This window comes from Neurospora hispaniola (assembly GCF_033458365.1).
Source record: "Neurospora hispaniola strain FGSC 10403 chromosome Unknown B0T23scaffold_5, whole genome shotgun sequence".
Taxonomy (NCBI): domain Eukaryota; kingdom Fungi; phylum Ascomycota; class Sordariomycetes; order Sordariales; family Sordariaceae; genus Neurospora; species Neurospora hispaniola.
The window spans coordinates 2,127,707-2,144,315 of record NW_026944410.1 but is presented as its reverse complement, the minus strand read 5'-3'; the positions used below and the strand labels follow the sequence as shown (position 1 = coordinate 2,144,315).

Genomic DNA, 16,609 nt, shown 5'->3' with positions numbered 1-16,609 from the left:
TGGGCATTGGGGCAGTGGGCAGCACTCCAGTCCAGTCTGAGGTGCTGTTGAGAGGCGTGACCATCTCACATTGGCGGCCCCTCAGTCTTCGTCAGTCTGCTGCCCAAAGAGTTTTTTCTCCTCTTTGTCTCACTGCGTGTCAATTCCAGGTTGCTTTGGTACTGATTACAAGTAGTGTACACTATTGCCCGAATATCCTAGGCCCCAATGCTTTGGTGGTTAGGGCTGTGCTGGCAGTGGTAGGTAGGTAGCCAGAACCCTCACTTCCTTGCAGATCTCGATGACCCCAAAGAGAACTGAAGGGAAGTGAGGAGACTGCCTTGTCAACACACTGCAAACCCGCTATTACACCATCTCACTGAAGGAACCAGAACTTGAATTGGTCACAGAGTAGGTAGTGTGTACTGCGTACCTCCATGGCAGAAGGAAGTGAAAATTTTTCCTTCCTGGTCATCCACGGTCATGAATCATTCAGCAGCGCTGTTGCTCAGAGGGCACGGGCTTGAATTGGAATTTCACAATCAAAAGTTTCCCCAGTTTTTAGGTGGTCTTGGACCTCTTTTCTGCACGTCCGCCACGTCTTGTCTCATTTGCCTCTCTTGCGTGTCGTTCGAGCCAAACAGCACGCAATTTCGCAGCATCCAACTAGTTTTCCGTCAGCCTGAGCCTCAACTTCAATTCGACTCACCAACCAGCGCTAGACCCCCCTGAATCTCTCTCGCCGGTCTCGCATGTCTTGCCATTTGGAAAATCTCTGCACTGGCACGGGCTTCACATTGGAGCAAGTCGCAAGATCGCACATCAGGCGTTTTTGCAGTTTGTGTCCCCCTCTCGGGCTTCAGCGACCTCCATTGGGTACTGTACCTCACTCAAGTCTTGCCCAGTACAGACAGACTTGCTCGAGTGAGGTCGATACACGCTGATGGCGGCGGGCCCGCTGGCCGCTGCAACACCAAGATGCGAAACCCGCCCATGGTGAGACGGCATGTTTCCAGTCCTTGTGCTTCCAGAGTGTCATCCTGTGCTTCCAAGCTTCAGTCACATCAACTGACTCTGTCTCTTGTTGTCTCTGGCGCCGTTGCCGGCAAGCCGGAGGATAAAACAACAACAACAACAACAACAAGGCAGCATCATCAGAACCAAAAACATCCTAGAGCAACAAAGCTTCGGCCGCTGGAAAAAGTCTGGCGTGGGGGGTTCTAATCAGTGAACAGTGAATGTGGAACATTGCGTCCCAACAGACCGGAGTATTTGGTATGTCTATCGAAGCCACAAGTCCTTCTCGCCATCACTGCGCTGCACTTTCACGATACATCTATATACATTATCGCCTACATCCAGGTGGTGTTCAGGCGGTGGTAATCGTGAATGAAGGCACGCAAGAAATGAGTGGGCATTGGCGACTTTTACTGCTTGTGATGGTTGTTGCCCCCTGCTGCCTCTGCACACTGCGGTGCGACCTTGTCCCGTCTCTCGTCTTCACTCCCGTCCCCTCTTTCTCCCTCTCTATCGAGAGCTTTATCGGCGACGCCCTTCTTGAGAAGACACAGGATTATACATGGCCCCCCGAGGCTCTCGCACCCGGTAACCGCACCCACCAATCCCCATGCCTGTTCAAGCTCGTCATGAAGCCGGGTGAGGAACAGGTGTGGCCATTGGACTGCTTTATTGGCCGCTCTTCCCCTCGGTCTGGTCCAGGAGTCTCGACAACACCAGCCCGAAATGGTATGAACTCCCTTGCCCTTAGAGTTCTCAGCACTCCAAGAGGCGCCCCCGGTGCGACCCTCGAATTTCTTTTGGGCCAAGAGCTAGTGGCTTGCACCCCGGAAGAACAAAAGAAGAAACCAATAAGCCAAGGCCCGAAATTGAACATTGTGTTGACCGTTGGTGTCGTCTCGCTGTCTGCCCCCTTCATTCCTTACATCAACTGGTAGTAGCTCCACGATCTGGAGAGGATCACATAGATACGGCCAGCTCTAGACTCGCAAGCTCAGAATCTTCGGGCTGTTGAGTGTTGAGCTTCACGACGTGAGCCAGCTTGCCAACCTCCGGCCTATGCTGGTCGCTTCAGCCAAATGGCACTCACAACATAGCCTACAACCTGCATCTACAACATGATGATTCCCTTTCCCAACCTAACCCCAACGCCGATGGCAAATTTGTTGCCTATGTACACCCACCTATCCAAGGCCCTGACGAGAACACTGCGCACTAATCAGCACCCCTTCACCTTCAAAGGACACGCCCTCCAATCTTCACGCCCTCGCGCCAACCCCGTCCTCGCTTTGGGTGTCCCTCGTCGTGGCATCGGCTGCGAGGACAAGGATGTGCTCGTTATGGCTCTAAACTGCTTTCAGTTTGACCTGCAGCTGCTGCACCTCACAACCACATTCCTTTCAACAAATCATCTTCGCTCTCTCCCCGCACCTATCTTCAACTCGTATATGGCAGGGGGGCAGCCAAGAAGACTGGCAAAGCTCTCACTGCTGTCGTGCGCCGTGCCGGCCTCTGGGCTCTGGAGCGCTAGTCGGGAAACCTGATAGGGAAGGGGTCGCATGAGTCCGTCTGGTCCAGATATCACAGTTGATGGCGACCTCCTACGCGGCCTCGCTTGATGGCGTGCAGAGTCGCCATATCACCGTCTGAGCATTGAAAATGCTGGCGTTGGACGACAGGTAAAGTGCTCTACACGACACTGCGTACATGATGGTCTGGTCCGCAAAAAAAGGTTCGGAGTGGCACCATTGCACTGCTCACGACAGATCCTGCTACCCGCCGCCGATGGCATATCTCCTGATCGACAACGAGAAACATAGAGTGGTTTGCCAGATTCGCAACACGACGCTCCAGGGCAAGCGCTTCTCGAAACATCTCGTTTGCACCTTATATGTGCTTTGCCTTCAATCTGCACGCAGCTCAATGGGCATATTACCGATATGATCGCATGCAACATCAACGACGCAACGAGATGATGGAAATGTCACGGGTGTTGTTTTCGTGCACAGTACGGTACCCAGCAGCGGCAAGTCAGGCGATTCGTTCGACGCTGTTTTGGCTGCCTCCGCTGCGGGAGTGCACCCCAGCTCTCCACTGCAAGAAGCCAAGAAAGACCTTATCCAGTGGACAGTGACATTGGCGGGCATCCCATGTGGCGGTTGCCCCACACTGATACACTAGAGACTGGTGGGCTATCTTGGTGATGTTTGTGGGGATGGAGATCGGGTCCATGGGAATGCCAGGAACTCGATATCTCGCAGGTCCTCCTCCTCTTCATCATCCCACACGCCGTGGTTTTCATCGGCTTGGCAGTCATTCATCGTGACTTTGCCGTTGGTTCCCACGATGCGAACGCAGGAACCCCCCACAGACCTATAGATAGGTCTCATGGACAAAGAACCAAGAGGTCGGGGGGTTCAACGTTTCCTTGAGCATGATGGGCAAGCTCAGGGTAAGATATCACGGATGTGTACATCATTTCTGATAACCCCCACAGTCGAATACCAGGACATGTGTGGACTTTTTTGGGCCATTTTCGGCCGCGAATATGAGCGATAGTCAACCCAGATGAAGTCTGATATCCATATTACAACGCTCCTTGCTCGGCAGATAAATTACAGCAATCCTCAAAGCCATCGGAGCCCCTATTCGGAGATAAGGCTGAATTCCTTTCGAGATGGCTTCCGTCTGCCACATTGAATACCTACCCTTGATCATGCGGAGGTAGCAAAACATTCTGACTTCGGAACAAAGATCTATCGCAATACCTAGGGCAGAGCTTCGACTGGGGACCTTGAAAGCTAAAATGAAGGTGTACACGATTAGCTCGTGCGCGCTTGGGATTTCCCCATCGAGTACTGCGCAAGGATTGTAGCGGTCCAACATCAACACCAACATCAACAGATAAGCCGATCCTTGATGATGATCATTACAGTTTTTCTGTTAGCAGGGCACAGCACTACCGACTAGACCCGAATCTCCAGCTTACACTAGTGTAGTGCTCATCATTCCCGCCGTTGCCCATCTCGCTCGCTCATGCAAGCCCGTCAATAGCTGAGCGTGTCCCTGATAGTGGTTTGGAGACACATAACGCAAAAAAAAAAAAAAAAAAGAAAAAAAAAAGAAAAAGAAGAAAGAAAAAAAAGTAAAATGAAATCACTAGGATCCTCGGCAGTGCATTAAAATCTTCAGTCATCGGCCTTTGGCCGTCAGATCCAAGGTGTTTACGGTGTTCATTCCCGGGCACCAGTTACCTACAAGCAACCCTCGTCTCACACATGTTATCAGCCATGAGAGGCGTTGTTGACGATTATCAGCCATGAGAGGCGTTGTTGACGACGCTATAGTCGACCTGTCACCGGGCTCTACACGGTTTAGTTCGGTTGAAGGACCTTTTTTCATGGGGTTCTTATTGCCTCGTGGAACCTGAGACATCACAAAACCCCCCAAGCTTCTGGGATTCCTGATATCAAAGTAAGAACCAAGATTTTTGATATTTCTCAAGGTCCGTTAACAAACTCCACACACCCTGGTAGGCTTCGAACGCAACCGAATTGGAGTGTGGGCCTTGCGGTTCTCGTGGAGTTCAGATCATCACGGAGCTCTGCTCCTGAGGAGCTGACACGTCTATCACAACGTCCTGATCACCCATCCTTACCAAGAACCGTCACCGTGGGTCACGATCAAGCACCTTGTTAGTTCATGTCTCGACGGCTTTGTAGTGTCTAAGAATCACGCCACTGCCAGAAAGTCTCCGCTTCTTTTTAGATAGGAGCAAAATGGACATTGGATGGCATAAATCTATCAACGAGCTAGTGATAAAGTAACGAACCCAAGCACAATCAATCAACCGTATCTCGCTTTTCTCCCTTCCGTACGCCGATCTCTTCTTGGTTTGATCATTTGCCCACCAACAACCGAGCATGCAAAGGCCTGGCCTTGTCCAGCTGGCTGGGATATCCTGGATGCGAATGGGAAGCTGGGAAGATCTGGGGGGGGGGGAAGCTAAAGCACTGGGCAAAGAGCACACAACTTTGTCAAAAGAAGCTTAGCAGCAGCTCATTTGGAGATCGCCAAATTGCGAGCTCAATCGGGTATGGTATGTATGATGGCACTGTCCTCAGCGGTTACCGCAACTAGTGCACTGATTCTCAACGGAGATGCTCTTTAGCCCGCTCTTAACTACTTATGCAGCATCTTGCCAAATGAATTGGCCCATACTCCTAACATGATTCACAAAGCATCAGTTCATGTATGTATGTAGTACAATAACGGTAGTGATTTGACATATCGTAACATGTCGAGCACAGAGCAGAAGCGAAGTTTGATTCTCGCTTCTCAGTGGTCACCACAAACGCGGGGACAAATCACACAAGGTTGAATTGCTTGGGTCGAAATCGAGGACCACTTCGAACAGAAAAACAAGATGCAAAGTTGATAAACCTTGCATTACCAGGCGTCCGTCTATGTATCTGTCGGTTGGTAATCGTCACAACGAACACCTGTTCATCTACTACCCGTCGTCACGTTGCCGTACCGTCTTCTTTTACTTCAACCATCTTTCCATTGGCTTCTGTCAGTTTTACCTCCTCGTCTCATCACTGCCTGCGCCTACCACCCCCACACCACCACACCACTGAGTGATTACCTCGTTGGCCGCCTGGCTCGCCGGGTGACACAAACCACCGACCAGGCGATGATCAGACCAAACGTCGCAAGTCAGAAGGGCAATTATCATTGGTGGCCTGACCCGATTCCCGTCACAGCCGCTTTCTGGCTTTTCTTGTGTCTTGGGGGGTTGAGCGCGCGTGCTCTGACAGGCTCTGACAACGCTTACCAACAACGCCTTCGCCCAGCATCGCTATCAACACATGTTTGACACATGTGAAGATAGGAAAATGAGTACACTAGAAAAAAAGGAAAGAAACGATCCAGGAGGTGTCTTCCAAAGGGTTCTTTCTTGGCAAGTTTGGTCTACACTAGGTAAGGTAAAGCTTCCGAGACTACCTATGGACTGTGTATGTAAGACGACGCGTGGAGCTGGGCTGTGTGAGGCCAAGTGCAACACCATACCTAGGTACACCTAGCCTTGACCTCCAGAGACAGCTGGGCAAATATCCCCAAACCAGGTTAAGAGGCAAGACATTTACCACCGAAACTTCCGAGCAAATCAAAGAGAGACTCGAAGAGAGACGTGCACCGGATAGGGCAGGGGTAGGTTCGGACTTTAAGTACCGACAAACACTCTCTTTTTTTTTTTTTCTTGGTTTGTTTCGGAGCTTTGCCCTGGCGGGAAAGAAAGGGTCAGTTGAATAGGTAGAGGAAGACTAACATCAATAAACTTTTCTCCCGCTTTGCCTGCCTGCCTGGGCTGTGGTGTCCGTGTCTCGGCTCAGTTCGGTTTCAGTCTTTTTTGTTAGGCACTGTTTCCGTTGTTGCAAAGTGTTGCACTTTAGAAGCAAGGGCCACGCGCCGGTCTGGATTGTTTTTTTTTTTTTTTGGTGATATTGGTTGCTGCCTGTCGTTGGCCCTTTTGCCCTCTCTAACAAATGTCTTGACAATATGCAAAGCTTCGATATCATGAAATCCAAAACATTCCGTCAATGTTAACTTTGTGTCGATGTCATGTTGCCATTCCAGTACCTTATCACGATGCTGTTAACCGTGTTGTACCTGACATTAGTTTGCTATGTTTCTTGCCTAATAGAGCGTACATACAGTAGTGCTGCAGTGCATGTATCCCAAGAGTAGTGTAGGTAGGATCGTGTAGTGTACATGTGTTTGTCGATGTATGTAGATACATATTTTACTGCGCGTGTTTATCAACAGTGGATTATGCAGCCAGGCGCACTCCGAGCCGCTCTCGAATTTACACAGTCAGTCCTTTCTCCATTTGCCTCCTTTTGTCGGGTTTCGTCTTACCTTTTCCAGCCTCATGCATATTTACCGATATTTAGGGACGAGTGAAGGGTGCAGTTTGGATATTAGCGACTTGCGACTCGGAGAAATCAAAGGCGGCCCTCGTAAGACAGAACAGTACGTTTGCCTTCCGGTCAACGCATGTTACAACTCTCACCATTAATTTGTTAAGGATACGTTCCTTTCCCTGTAAACCCGCTTTGAGAATCCGCAATAAGCAAAGCTGAAAAGGAAGAAGTCCCAAGACGAGATGCACCAAAGTGAGCAGTAACTTCAGATTTGCCGGTCTGATTGGTTCACAGACTTCACGAGTGTTGCCAAGAAAGGACTCGAGGTTCAGAAGGAGGGCTCAGAGGATGGGCTCAGAGTCAAGGGCTAGACTTTTTTTGGCGTAGCGCTCATTTCCTTTCGTGCTTTGATAAGATGGGAGGATGGTTGATATTGTCTTAGAGACCTGGTGTACGTACGGCTCGCAGTTGCTGTTCTGCTGGGCGCAGTACACAGTAGTACATAAGCGGGACACGGTGATGGACTTTGAGGGCGTGAAGGCCTTCTGGGCGTTGGTTGGCTGGTTGGTTGACGAGCGAGCTTCGGCAGGCAACTCAACAGCAACAACAACAACAACAACAACAACAACAACAACAACAAGGGGTAGATCCTCAAAGGCCAGGGGGAGGGGTGTAGCCATTGTCGACGATCAGCAACACAAAAACTGACAACTGAAAGCTACCTGTCGGAGATCTGGGCAAAATAAGCAAAGCCAGAAGAGCATAACACCGAAGAAAAAGGGAGGTTAAATGAACAGCAAGCTCTTTGATTTGTTAATGCCGGGCAGTTTCGGAGATTCCAGTTGCGCTTTCCCTCCCTTTTTTCCAGGCGCCCGTCCCCTTCTTCCCTGTGATCGAAAACCCACAGCATCGTAAACTCGGTTCGCCATTTTGCTTGTCTGGTACCAATTTCCTAGTGAGATCATTGACACCTGGCAGCCACTTTGTGTTGACGGGCGGAAGGAGCTATGTAGTACCTAGAGGTAGTCAGTAGCTTACTGCTAAAGAAAGCTCCCGCAGAGTCCCAAATTAACTCTGCCCCGTGTACACGTATTTTCTCACCACCAGCAGACTCCATTTCACGGGCGTTTCGGGTGCATGGGAAGCTGTTAGCTCGAAAGGGTTACTCATTTCGTACCGTCGGTAAGCCGCTAAGTACACTACTGCCCGTCCCCACGCAAGCACCCAAGCGGGCGACGATGCGAGAGGGGGAGCTCGCCCAGACTCCCGCCGTCTTCTAGCGGATAAAAAATTTCAAACAAGGGAGGTTTCTTTCCACTCGCAGCGTTGCTTCGCGTTGCTTTTTGTCCATCACCGCTTGTTTGACCTTTGAGATACCTGCATATCACCGCCCTTTTGATGTGGATTTCAGGTACTGCTCAGGTCGCTAGTTGCATGAGTTGACCTGACAAAGTGGATCCTTTTTACGCAGTAAGGCTTTACCGCACATTGTTTGTCTGGTTACCGCCAGTATGGAAGTGGAATTTTTCCCTCATTCACCGGGGGGTAATGAACCCAACGACGTCGACTTCGTCTTCGTGTCGGGCAGGTATGTACACAGTTGATGGTAAAACTGCACTACTGCAAAGGAAGTGAATGCCGTGATGGAGTTGGGTTGATGACGCGGATCCGGATGTCAAAGTCAGAAGGCTCCAAAAGTCAGATTTACCAGAGGATTGGTATCTATCTGGGATCGCTTGATACCGAGACTCCAGTGGGACTGTCCAGCTGTCAATCCTGTCGTTGTCAAATATGGTGCCAAAAAGACGCCATATGGCCGAAACCTGTGCGAGGGACCTAACTTGCAGGGTTAAGATCTTGGATTGCGGCTCCTATGAACGATGTGATACACAAGCGTGATGGTTTGACTAGTCACTGGGTGACTGGAAAGAAAGCCAAGATATTGCAACATGAGCGGGTTTCGATGAACAATGTCCGTCCCCGCCATATCTCGGTAGTCTGATCAGCCTGCCAGATCTCCATTGTCATCTGGTCCTGAGATTGCCATTTGTTCCAAGATATGAAAGTCCCGTTTTGGGCTGACTCGTTGATGACGTCCTTGGGCTATCGAGTTGGACGGCGTACACTAGTAGGTACTTGGTCTGAGACATGGACTATCGCGTAGCACTTCTACCACCCACACTCAATGTTCTACCTAGTGTACTGTGGTTGGGAGCAAAAGTTTAACCCCCATGTCAGGTATCTTGCACGGACCACTACAGAGAAAGCTTCGTGAGCACTGTGTGTTCATCGACATGACATGGGGGTTAAACTTACCCATCTCACCATAGTACAGTGGAGTGCTTGGGCTCACAGCCGAGCGTGAAGACGAGGTTTCTGTGGGTACACAGTAAAATGCCTTTGTTAAGGTACGTACCAAAACAGGTCGATGTCAGGGGATCACAACGACCCTTTCGTTCCCCCTGTGTCTTCTTCCCCAGAGCGACCCTAAAGAGACCCTAACTTCCAAGTTTCTTGTAATGCCCCCAGAGACTGCTGCCCAAGCGGACAGGTTCCAGAGAGAAGAAGGTCAGCTCCCCGGTACGGAGGCAAGGAGGAAAGCCGACGACAATCGGCCGTCCACTCTTTGTCCCTGCAAGGATTCCTTTTCCCCTATGCTTATCCCCGTGTCCATCCACCCGGTTGTAAAGCATGACCTTCATTATCTGGCATCCAGTCACATTCGTTCCCGCTCCACGACTTTATTCTGAAGTGTGCAATGCGGTGGTGGTGATCAGGGGAGCTCAGTCCAGAGAGGGTGGTACACAAAGAGAGAAATCAGATCGAACGCTGCAAGAGGAAAGGATCGATTGTATGGATCAGGGAGCAAACAACTTCTCAGGGCACTTTCCCAATAGTCTCATGAAAGATCTACCTCGGTGCTCAACGATCGGAACACGTCTAGTCAGCAATTGACCGTGTCAGAGCGGTCACGGTGTTTAGGTCCCCTCCCTTCAGTTCTTTGCTGCCAACCTCACCCGGTTCACGAAGGAAGGAGCCCACTAGTCACTGCTACTGTGCTCCACCTCCGCATTTCAACCTTGTGGGGCTCAACTTGTGGAGCCAATGCAAGCAAGCAAGCCAGGGCCAGGGCCGTTGCAGTGAGGGCCAGCTGCCAGGAACGATCAGCCGATTCGACGAACCATGTTCTCCCCCACCAGGGTTGCTACTTCCGCACGACCCTGAGATGCCCTGACCCCTCACACTCCGTCAACTTGGAAATTGTGATGGAAGATGGAAAACCTCGATCTCGAAACCCTTGGCCAAGTCCATCGTCCTCCTCATCCCCTAATCCCCACCAATTCCCACATCGAGAAAGCTGAATTGCTTCCAAACTCCCTACCGCACGGAGGGGTTGACCCCTTTTTCTCGTACAGTACTTTACCTATCTTGTACACTTTCTTGTTAGAGTATCTCACAGTGAATCTTCCTTTTGTGTGGTCTTGCAAGTGAGTGTACGTGCCATGTATGCAGCTTTACGTTTCTGCGTTCGGCAAACAACCCGAACCACCATTTCCCCCGTAACAAGAAAGGCGGAACGACAAGGAAAGAAAACAGTAGGAACCGACCGAAAAGGCGGAATGAAACATCAGACACGAGAAAATCGCTTGAGGAAGTGGATATGTAGGTAGTATACTGGCGGTGACAAGGTGTTTCCCCTTGTTTACTCCGCCCAACGGAACCACCAGCAGCAACTCCATCGTCCCATCGTGCAGTTCCCGTCTGGGGAAGAAGAACTGAAGAACGTTGGAATACAGGGGAAAAAGCAACCCTCCTTTCGTGTACACTACACTACCAGTTCTCCGCGAGTCCACCATTCTGAGCGTGGAGCAATGGACGACCCCTCTCGAAGAGGCCGATCCCAAAAGCCTCCGGGCTACTACAATACAGCGCCGGTGCTACAGGCACGACAGGGCACCGCACCCGTCCAGTACATAGTGTACCTACCGGAGAATTGCCATGAGGCCAGTTACCAATCCACTACACTACACACACCCCGCGCATCACGCAGTAAGAGCGTATAGTAGAAAGTGCAACATGGGAGAAGTGGATGGCTTGGGTGGATGGAACTGGAATGCGATGCAATCGCGATGCGAGCAGTTTGCCATCAATACTATGTACGCAATACACTACAGTGTGTACACAATCGTCGCCCGGGTCCTTCGGTGATCCATGTGAATGGTCAGCTCGATCAACCGTTCTGCTTCTGTCTATGGTTTGACCGGCCACGACAGCTTCCCAGCTGGCTTCCAGCTATCATAGACTCTCTGGGCTTCTGGAAGAGGTCAAATGTGAGAGAGAAAGGAAAGAAGGGCGGGTAAGTAAAGAGAGAGAGAAAGAGAGAGGCCCATTGATGGAAAAGGCAGAGAGAATATCTTCACCCCTCCCCTCCTCTCTCCTCGGATGTAAATCCCCTGCCTCCAGGGTTTCCTCCGTGTAGTGCGCTGTATCAGGAATCCCTCACTGTGTACGAAGCAAGTAATGAATGACGAAGGGGGTTTTCTTGCGTGCAGAGTTTGGAAGAGTCCAGTGACTAGTGTACATAGTATGAGAGTTGTTCGCTGCAGTGGTGCTGCGGATGGGATATTGGTGTGGGTGGCAATGGCAGGGGGCCTTTAGCACCGTCACGCAATGAATGGGCAAGAAGACAGTGTGGCAGACAAGCATGCGGCCATAGGGCGTTCGCTTGTAGGCTGCAAGGCAGGCAGCCAAATGCAAGTTCCAAACCATAGCCTTCTGCCTGCTTCGGACCTCCCTGAAAAGACAAAGATCCAATATCTGTCAACCCGTGGGTTCCTTCTTCGATGGTGTGGGACGATCAATGTTTTTGTCCTATGGTGGCTCGGTAGGATAACCGAACACGAACGAACAAGGATGAAGGACGAGCAAGTGCCTTAACGAACGACGACTAAGTCGATTGAAAAGACAGTGTTGCTCTCGTTCCGAGGCTACAAAAGTGAATGTTGCACGGGCACAGTCGTCTAGCTTTCCCCAATCTATCACGGCACCCAGATATCGGGCGAAGATAACTTCCTTCGACCAAGATTCTTGCTAGGCTTGTTTGCCTGACCTGTAAAACGGACACTCGGCTGCGCTTAAACCTGTTTTGTGAGTTGAAACATGAAATTACAGGGAAATAGTAATCTGAAAATAATGAAAAAAAAACAACAGGAAACCAGACATGAGTGGAAGAGAGGTTACACGCTAGGAACGTTAGGACTCGGGACCGATGGGATCAAGGGTGCCATGTGCTCTTTCAAGATAAAGTCACACAGATACAGGGCTAGAGTTCGTCCTGGGTGCCTTGTCTTTCTTCTCGCTTTTTACCATAACTGACTGTGTCAACCTGAGTTTTTACAGAGTGCTTATGCTACCGTGTAGCAGCATCAAACACTGCTCGAGGTTGAAACTGGCCGCCAGATGACCGGTGAGCGAAGCGGCTGACCGTGAGCGGCAAGAGAGATAACAGCGAGAGCAGCGCCGGACCGCCGGTATCCAACCAATATCACTGGTATGGAACCCTCCCGATAGTCGTCGGTCTTGCTCAGCATTACCAGAGGCGTGATCACAAAAGGGAGAATACTATAGATCTGCTGGACATATCTTGCTAGGCCTACCGTGTGTGTATCAGGAGATGACTGAAGCAAACAAACCTTCTCAGACATGGTAAGCACTGCCCAAACATGCGGGAACAGTGCCTCCTTCGGTGCTTGCCTCCGTAGACTAGTTGACCTAAAGGCGTGGAAGCCTTGTGATCCGGCGGCCGACAGACACCCAGTTACCAAGCCACCACCCCATGGCAAATATACTAGGCCGATTCGCTACCAACTGCTTGTTCAAGCCATCCCGTTCAAGTTTGCCTCTCGCCAGCTCATTTCGGCCGTGGGGATACCGACCGATGTTTGGGGATATCATGTCAATGGACATTGGGGCGAATGTTGGTGCTAGTGTCGACTTGACAAGCTTGTTCGGAAGTCAACACCCTTTTGGTAACCACTTGGCAACTGGTGGGAGCAAAACGACTGCCTGGAATGTGATGGCTAATGGATGAGTGAGCGGGTAATCCAGCAACCCGCAACCTTGGGCTTGGGTTTTGCCCTTCCCGCGCAGAGAGGAGGAGCAGACTTGGACGGGGCGGCTGTCGATTTGAACCTAATCTCACCTCTTAGCGTGTGTAAGAGCTAGAGGACACATGGTCAGCCAGTGTTGGTCATCATCTACCGCTGGTATCGCGTAGAATGATAAGAGCCTCAAAGCCATGTCCATACTTGTGTGGACAGGTCTCGGGACCACTCACCAGTAGGCCCTTTTCCCATGGTCAGTGCCCAAACTGAAGAAGGTCATGATGCCATCTCGCCATGATGGATGCTTGGCGTGCTGGGGAAGTCGGTTCGTCGGCAGCGTTATGTTATGCATCAATTATCGGAGAACCGTCAACGACCGGAGATTGCGGTTGTCTCTGGTTCTGGATCAAGCAAGGCACGAGAAAAAGGAAGGGCGACTCGTGTTGAGAGTCATGATGAGCATGGTTCGCATGGTTTGAGCAAGGAAAAAGAAAGAAAGAAGAATGAGAAGTGACCGAAAGCAAGCCAGTCAGCAAGCACACGGTGGGGTTTCACACGCTGTTTGAGCGGGAAGGCCCGTGGCAGCGTGGTTGCCTTTCACCGTGTTTTTTTGGGGTGGGGGGGTGCACTCTGCAGTCTCCACCACCCGACCCTCAGGGCTCCTTCCATCCCCCAAGCACCTCACCAACCCGAGACCCACCTCCTCAACGGTCGAGCATCCATATCAACAAGCAAGGGAGAGGAAGGCGTCAGACAAACGAATGGAAGCGAACTGCATGCGAAATCCCATTCTCGTCTCTTCTCAACCTACATCTGCCGAAACATGCAATGTCCACGACAACTGCCGGCTTACCTTGAGAGACAAAAAAGCAAGACCAGTACTAGGCAGAGCAAATCCGCGGCGATATGATGCTCGCTTGACGCTGTGTCACTCCTGCTGAGGCACTTTTACCGAGTACACACGTAGGAGCAACATGGGCCGTACGAGAACGAGCTTCAGTTTCCAGTCTAGAAGCATTCCCTCGCAAGCCACGTCTCAGCTATTTTCTGTCGCCTCCCTTCCTCCTCATCAGTTGTAGCCAACGGAATGTCAATCTCGTACACAGTAGCACTGCCAACTGTGGGAAGTCTTGCAAGGTTCACTCATACCGTAGCGTGTGACGATGATGATGATGGGTCATGAGAAACTCTTTCTTTTGTGCATTAACAGTTCCGGTATAGGGTGGGATGGAGAAATGTGAATGGAGGGCGATCCCGTCGTATTCAACTTCACAACATGCCATGTTTAGTAGGTAGTCTTATCTCTGGTAGGTAGCGGTTATCTCGGAAGCCCAAACCCCCTCCCTATATCGACTCTCCATGCTCACTCTATCTTAGGTCCTATATCAAGCTATCACTCTTCGATAGTTATCATCGAACTCGTCGTCTTCGTTGCTGCCATGGATGTCTATCGCCAGCTAGCATGGTCATGTGGACGCCGATGCAGCTAGCGCTAAAAGCACGCGCGTCACGGTTACATCGAAGGGTGGTGGTGATGTTGTCTAGGTGAACACCTGCGCAGCAAATGCCGAATTTCTCCTTCTTGGCCGTTGTCTCTCTTCACGAAGCTAACTTCAACAGTAATTAGCTTGTCCCAAGTTCTGCCCGTGAGGCATACCACTACTGTATGCACGGCTTTCCCGAAAGGGTTTGCGATGCTTTACCAGTCTGGCCATCCCGTGCACCTACCCGTCACTAGAGAAATCCTCCATGTACATACTTGACGGCAGCGTTCTATCAAGCTGCCCTTCCAGCCGTTCGGTGCCCTTTGCTGTCTTGGGCATTTCGAACTGGCTTGGCGTACGGGTCTCGACGCTCGGCTGGCTGCGGGTGTTGACCTCGATCCGGTCGGGCTGGTGCCTCAGAGACACAGAAGAGGAGCTGCAGTTTGCCGCCGACCTTGAGGAGAGACAATAATGGGCAGATAATGACGCCCTCGTTGCTTTTTCCCCTACACATTCCTCCTGTGTATGAAAACTCTTTAGCATTTCCACGCGACGCCAAGGCAGACGGCCATCACCTCACGGTTTCACTCTGTGAGACATACAGACGATTATCATGCAGCATAGCCGGGCCCGTGTATGCCGCTCTCTCCCGAGCCTGTCGCTTTGTCCCGTCGTATACGGGACCGCAGTGATCATCAGCACCTCCGTGGACACCCACTGGGCGCATGTTTGAAAGTCACAAATGTGTATACAAGTACGGAGTTGTGCGTGTGTGCGTGTGCGGAAAGGATTGTCTCCAAATGGATGGGGGGATGGCGTGCATGTTCTACGCTACCTTGACTCCTCCTTCCTTCCTCTGTCTCTCACCAGCGGGATCAACATTTGAGCCACCAAAAAGCTGCGATCACCCGAGGGCGCATATCTGCCATCTGTCCAGAGCAAGTGTAACTGTTATCGAATATAGCCCCGAAACTGTGCACAAGTGTGTGGTGTGTGATGTAGGTGGGTAACATTCATTGCTCAACTATCGGACGCCGGCTCTGGAGGCTGGCTCACAGATACACACCCTTTCAGGCGGACCATGACATCAGGAAAAAGGGACCCAAGCTAGTCCTTGAACTCCCTACTATTGTTGATTGCACCCCTCTTCATTGGCATATTGACTCCAAGTGTGGGGAGGGCTTATCACATCAACCGTTTCAGAAACGAGGTAGTGGTCTCGATTCACCCACTGCGGATTGCCACTGATATTCGGCGTACACAAAACTATGCCCTCCAGCAGCCGGAACCTTTCTTCACGATAGTTGTAGGGCCCTGCTTTACCATGCCGTGGAACGATTGTGAGTGAGCCAATCTAAATGTTTACAGTTGCAGGAAAGGCGATCCATATTACCATTGTGTACCAGGTGATTATGTTTGGTGCCGGATTTCCTTTCTTCTCTTTAACTCATCAGAAGGTCTCCATGGGGACAACCTCTTGTTAGCTGCTACTCTTGCTGGAGCGGAATCTTTGCTATGGCTATCGAGTTTATAACCTTGATACCAAATTAAAGGCTAGATTGTGACTTGATTCACAGTGGCGAAAACCAAGTTCATTAGAAGCTATCCTATCGTCACAATAAAAATGCCATCGTCAATGGCGGATGTACACAGTGATGAGACACCGACTACTACCGGCACACAACGCTCTCAATGCTCTTCTTATTCCTTTCTGATAGGCGTTATGTGTCATGCGAGTCAGTGGTGTAGCCCCTTTCATGAAACTATGAGATTGCGAATCCCTCCTTGCAGGAACCTGGACCCTTATATTATCCCTAATACCATTGCACCTGCAGTAGCTCGATGTCATTCCCTGCTCTGTGTGCTACCTTTTACATCTTCTGGGGTCTCCGGTTTTCCATCTTGCACCAGCTGATGTCGCAAGGCTCAGCTTACATCAGGGGGTATGCCTGGTCACGACGTCGAAGGGTTGGGAACGTCAGGTGAAAGAGCGTATAGGTGGATGACTGTTTTGCCGGATGATAGATGGTTGCTTTCTCCGGACCATTGTTTTCTAGAGCGCAAGGCTGGATGAGGCTCCTACTCGGTCGTGTGGTCA

The 16,609-nt window shown here is 50.8% G+C and overlaps 3 protein-coding genes across 3 annotated transcripts; 1 reads left to right on the top strand and 2 right to left on the bottom strand.

Annotated features, from left to right (window-relative positions):
* Positions 1 to 7,048: 7,048 nt before the first annotated feature.
* On the bottom strand, positions 7,049 to 7,603 carry B0T23DRAFT_443689 (uncharacterized protein; the record flags this gene model as incomplete). Its single annotated transcript, XM_062840873.1, has 2 exons — positions 7,049 to 7,328; positions 7,383 to 7,603. 2 exons carry the CDS (start codon positions 7,601 to 7,603, stop codon positions 7,265 to 7,267), a joined length of 285 nt encoding a protein of 94 aa, XP_062691849.1. The 3' UTR covers positions 7,049 to 7,264.
* A 1,839-nt stretch (positions 7,604 to 9,442) lies between these two features.
* B0T23DRAFT_360242 (uncharacterized protein) lies at positions 9,443 to 9,804 on the top strand (the record flags this gene model as incomplete). Its single annotated transcript, XM_062836256.1, has 1 exon — positions 9,443 to 9,804. One exon carries the CDS (start codon positions 9,443 to 9,445, stop codon positions 9,671 to 9,673), a length of 231 nt encoding a protein of 76 aa, XP_062691848.1. The 3' UTR covers positions 9,674 to 9,804.
* A 4,947-nt stretch (positions 9,805 to 14,751) lies between these two features.
* B0T23DRAFT_405478 (uncharacterized protein) lies at positions 14,752 to 15,238 on the bottom strand (the record flags this gene model as incomplete). Its single annotated transcript, XM_062839001.1, has 3 exons — positions 14,752 to 14,785; positions 14,871 to 15,017; positions 15,114 to 15,238. The coding sequence occupies 3 exons, from the start codon at positions 15,236 to 15,238 to the stop codon at positions 14,752 to 14,754; spliced, it is 306 nt and encodes a 101-aa protein (XP_062691847.1).
* Positions 15,239 to 16,609: the final 1,371 nt, after the last annotated feature.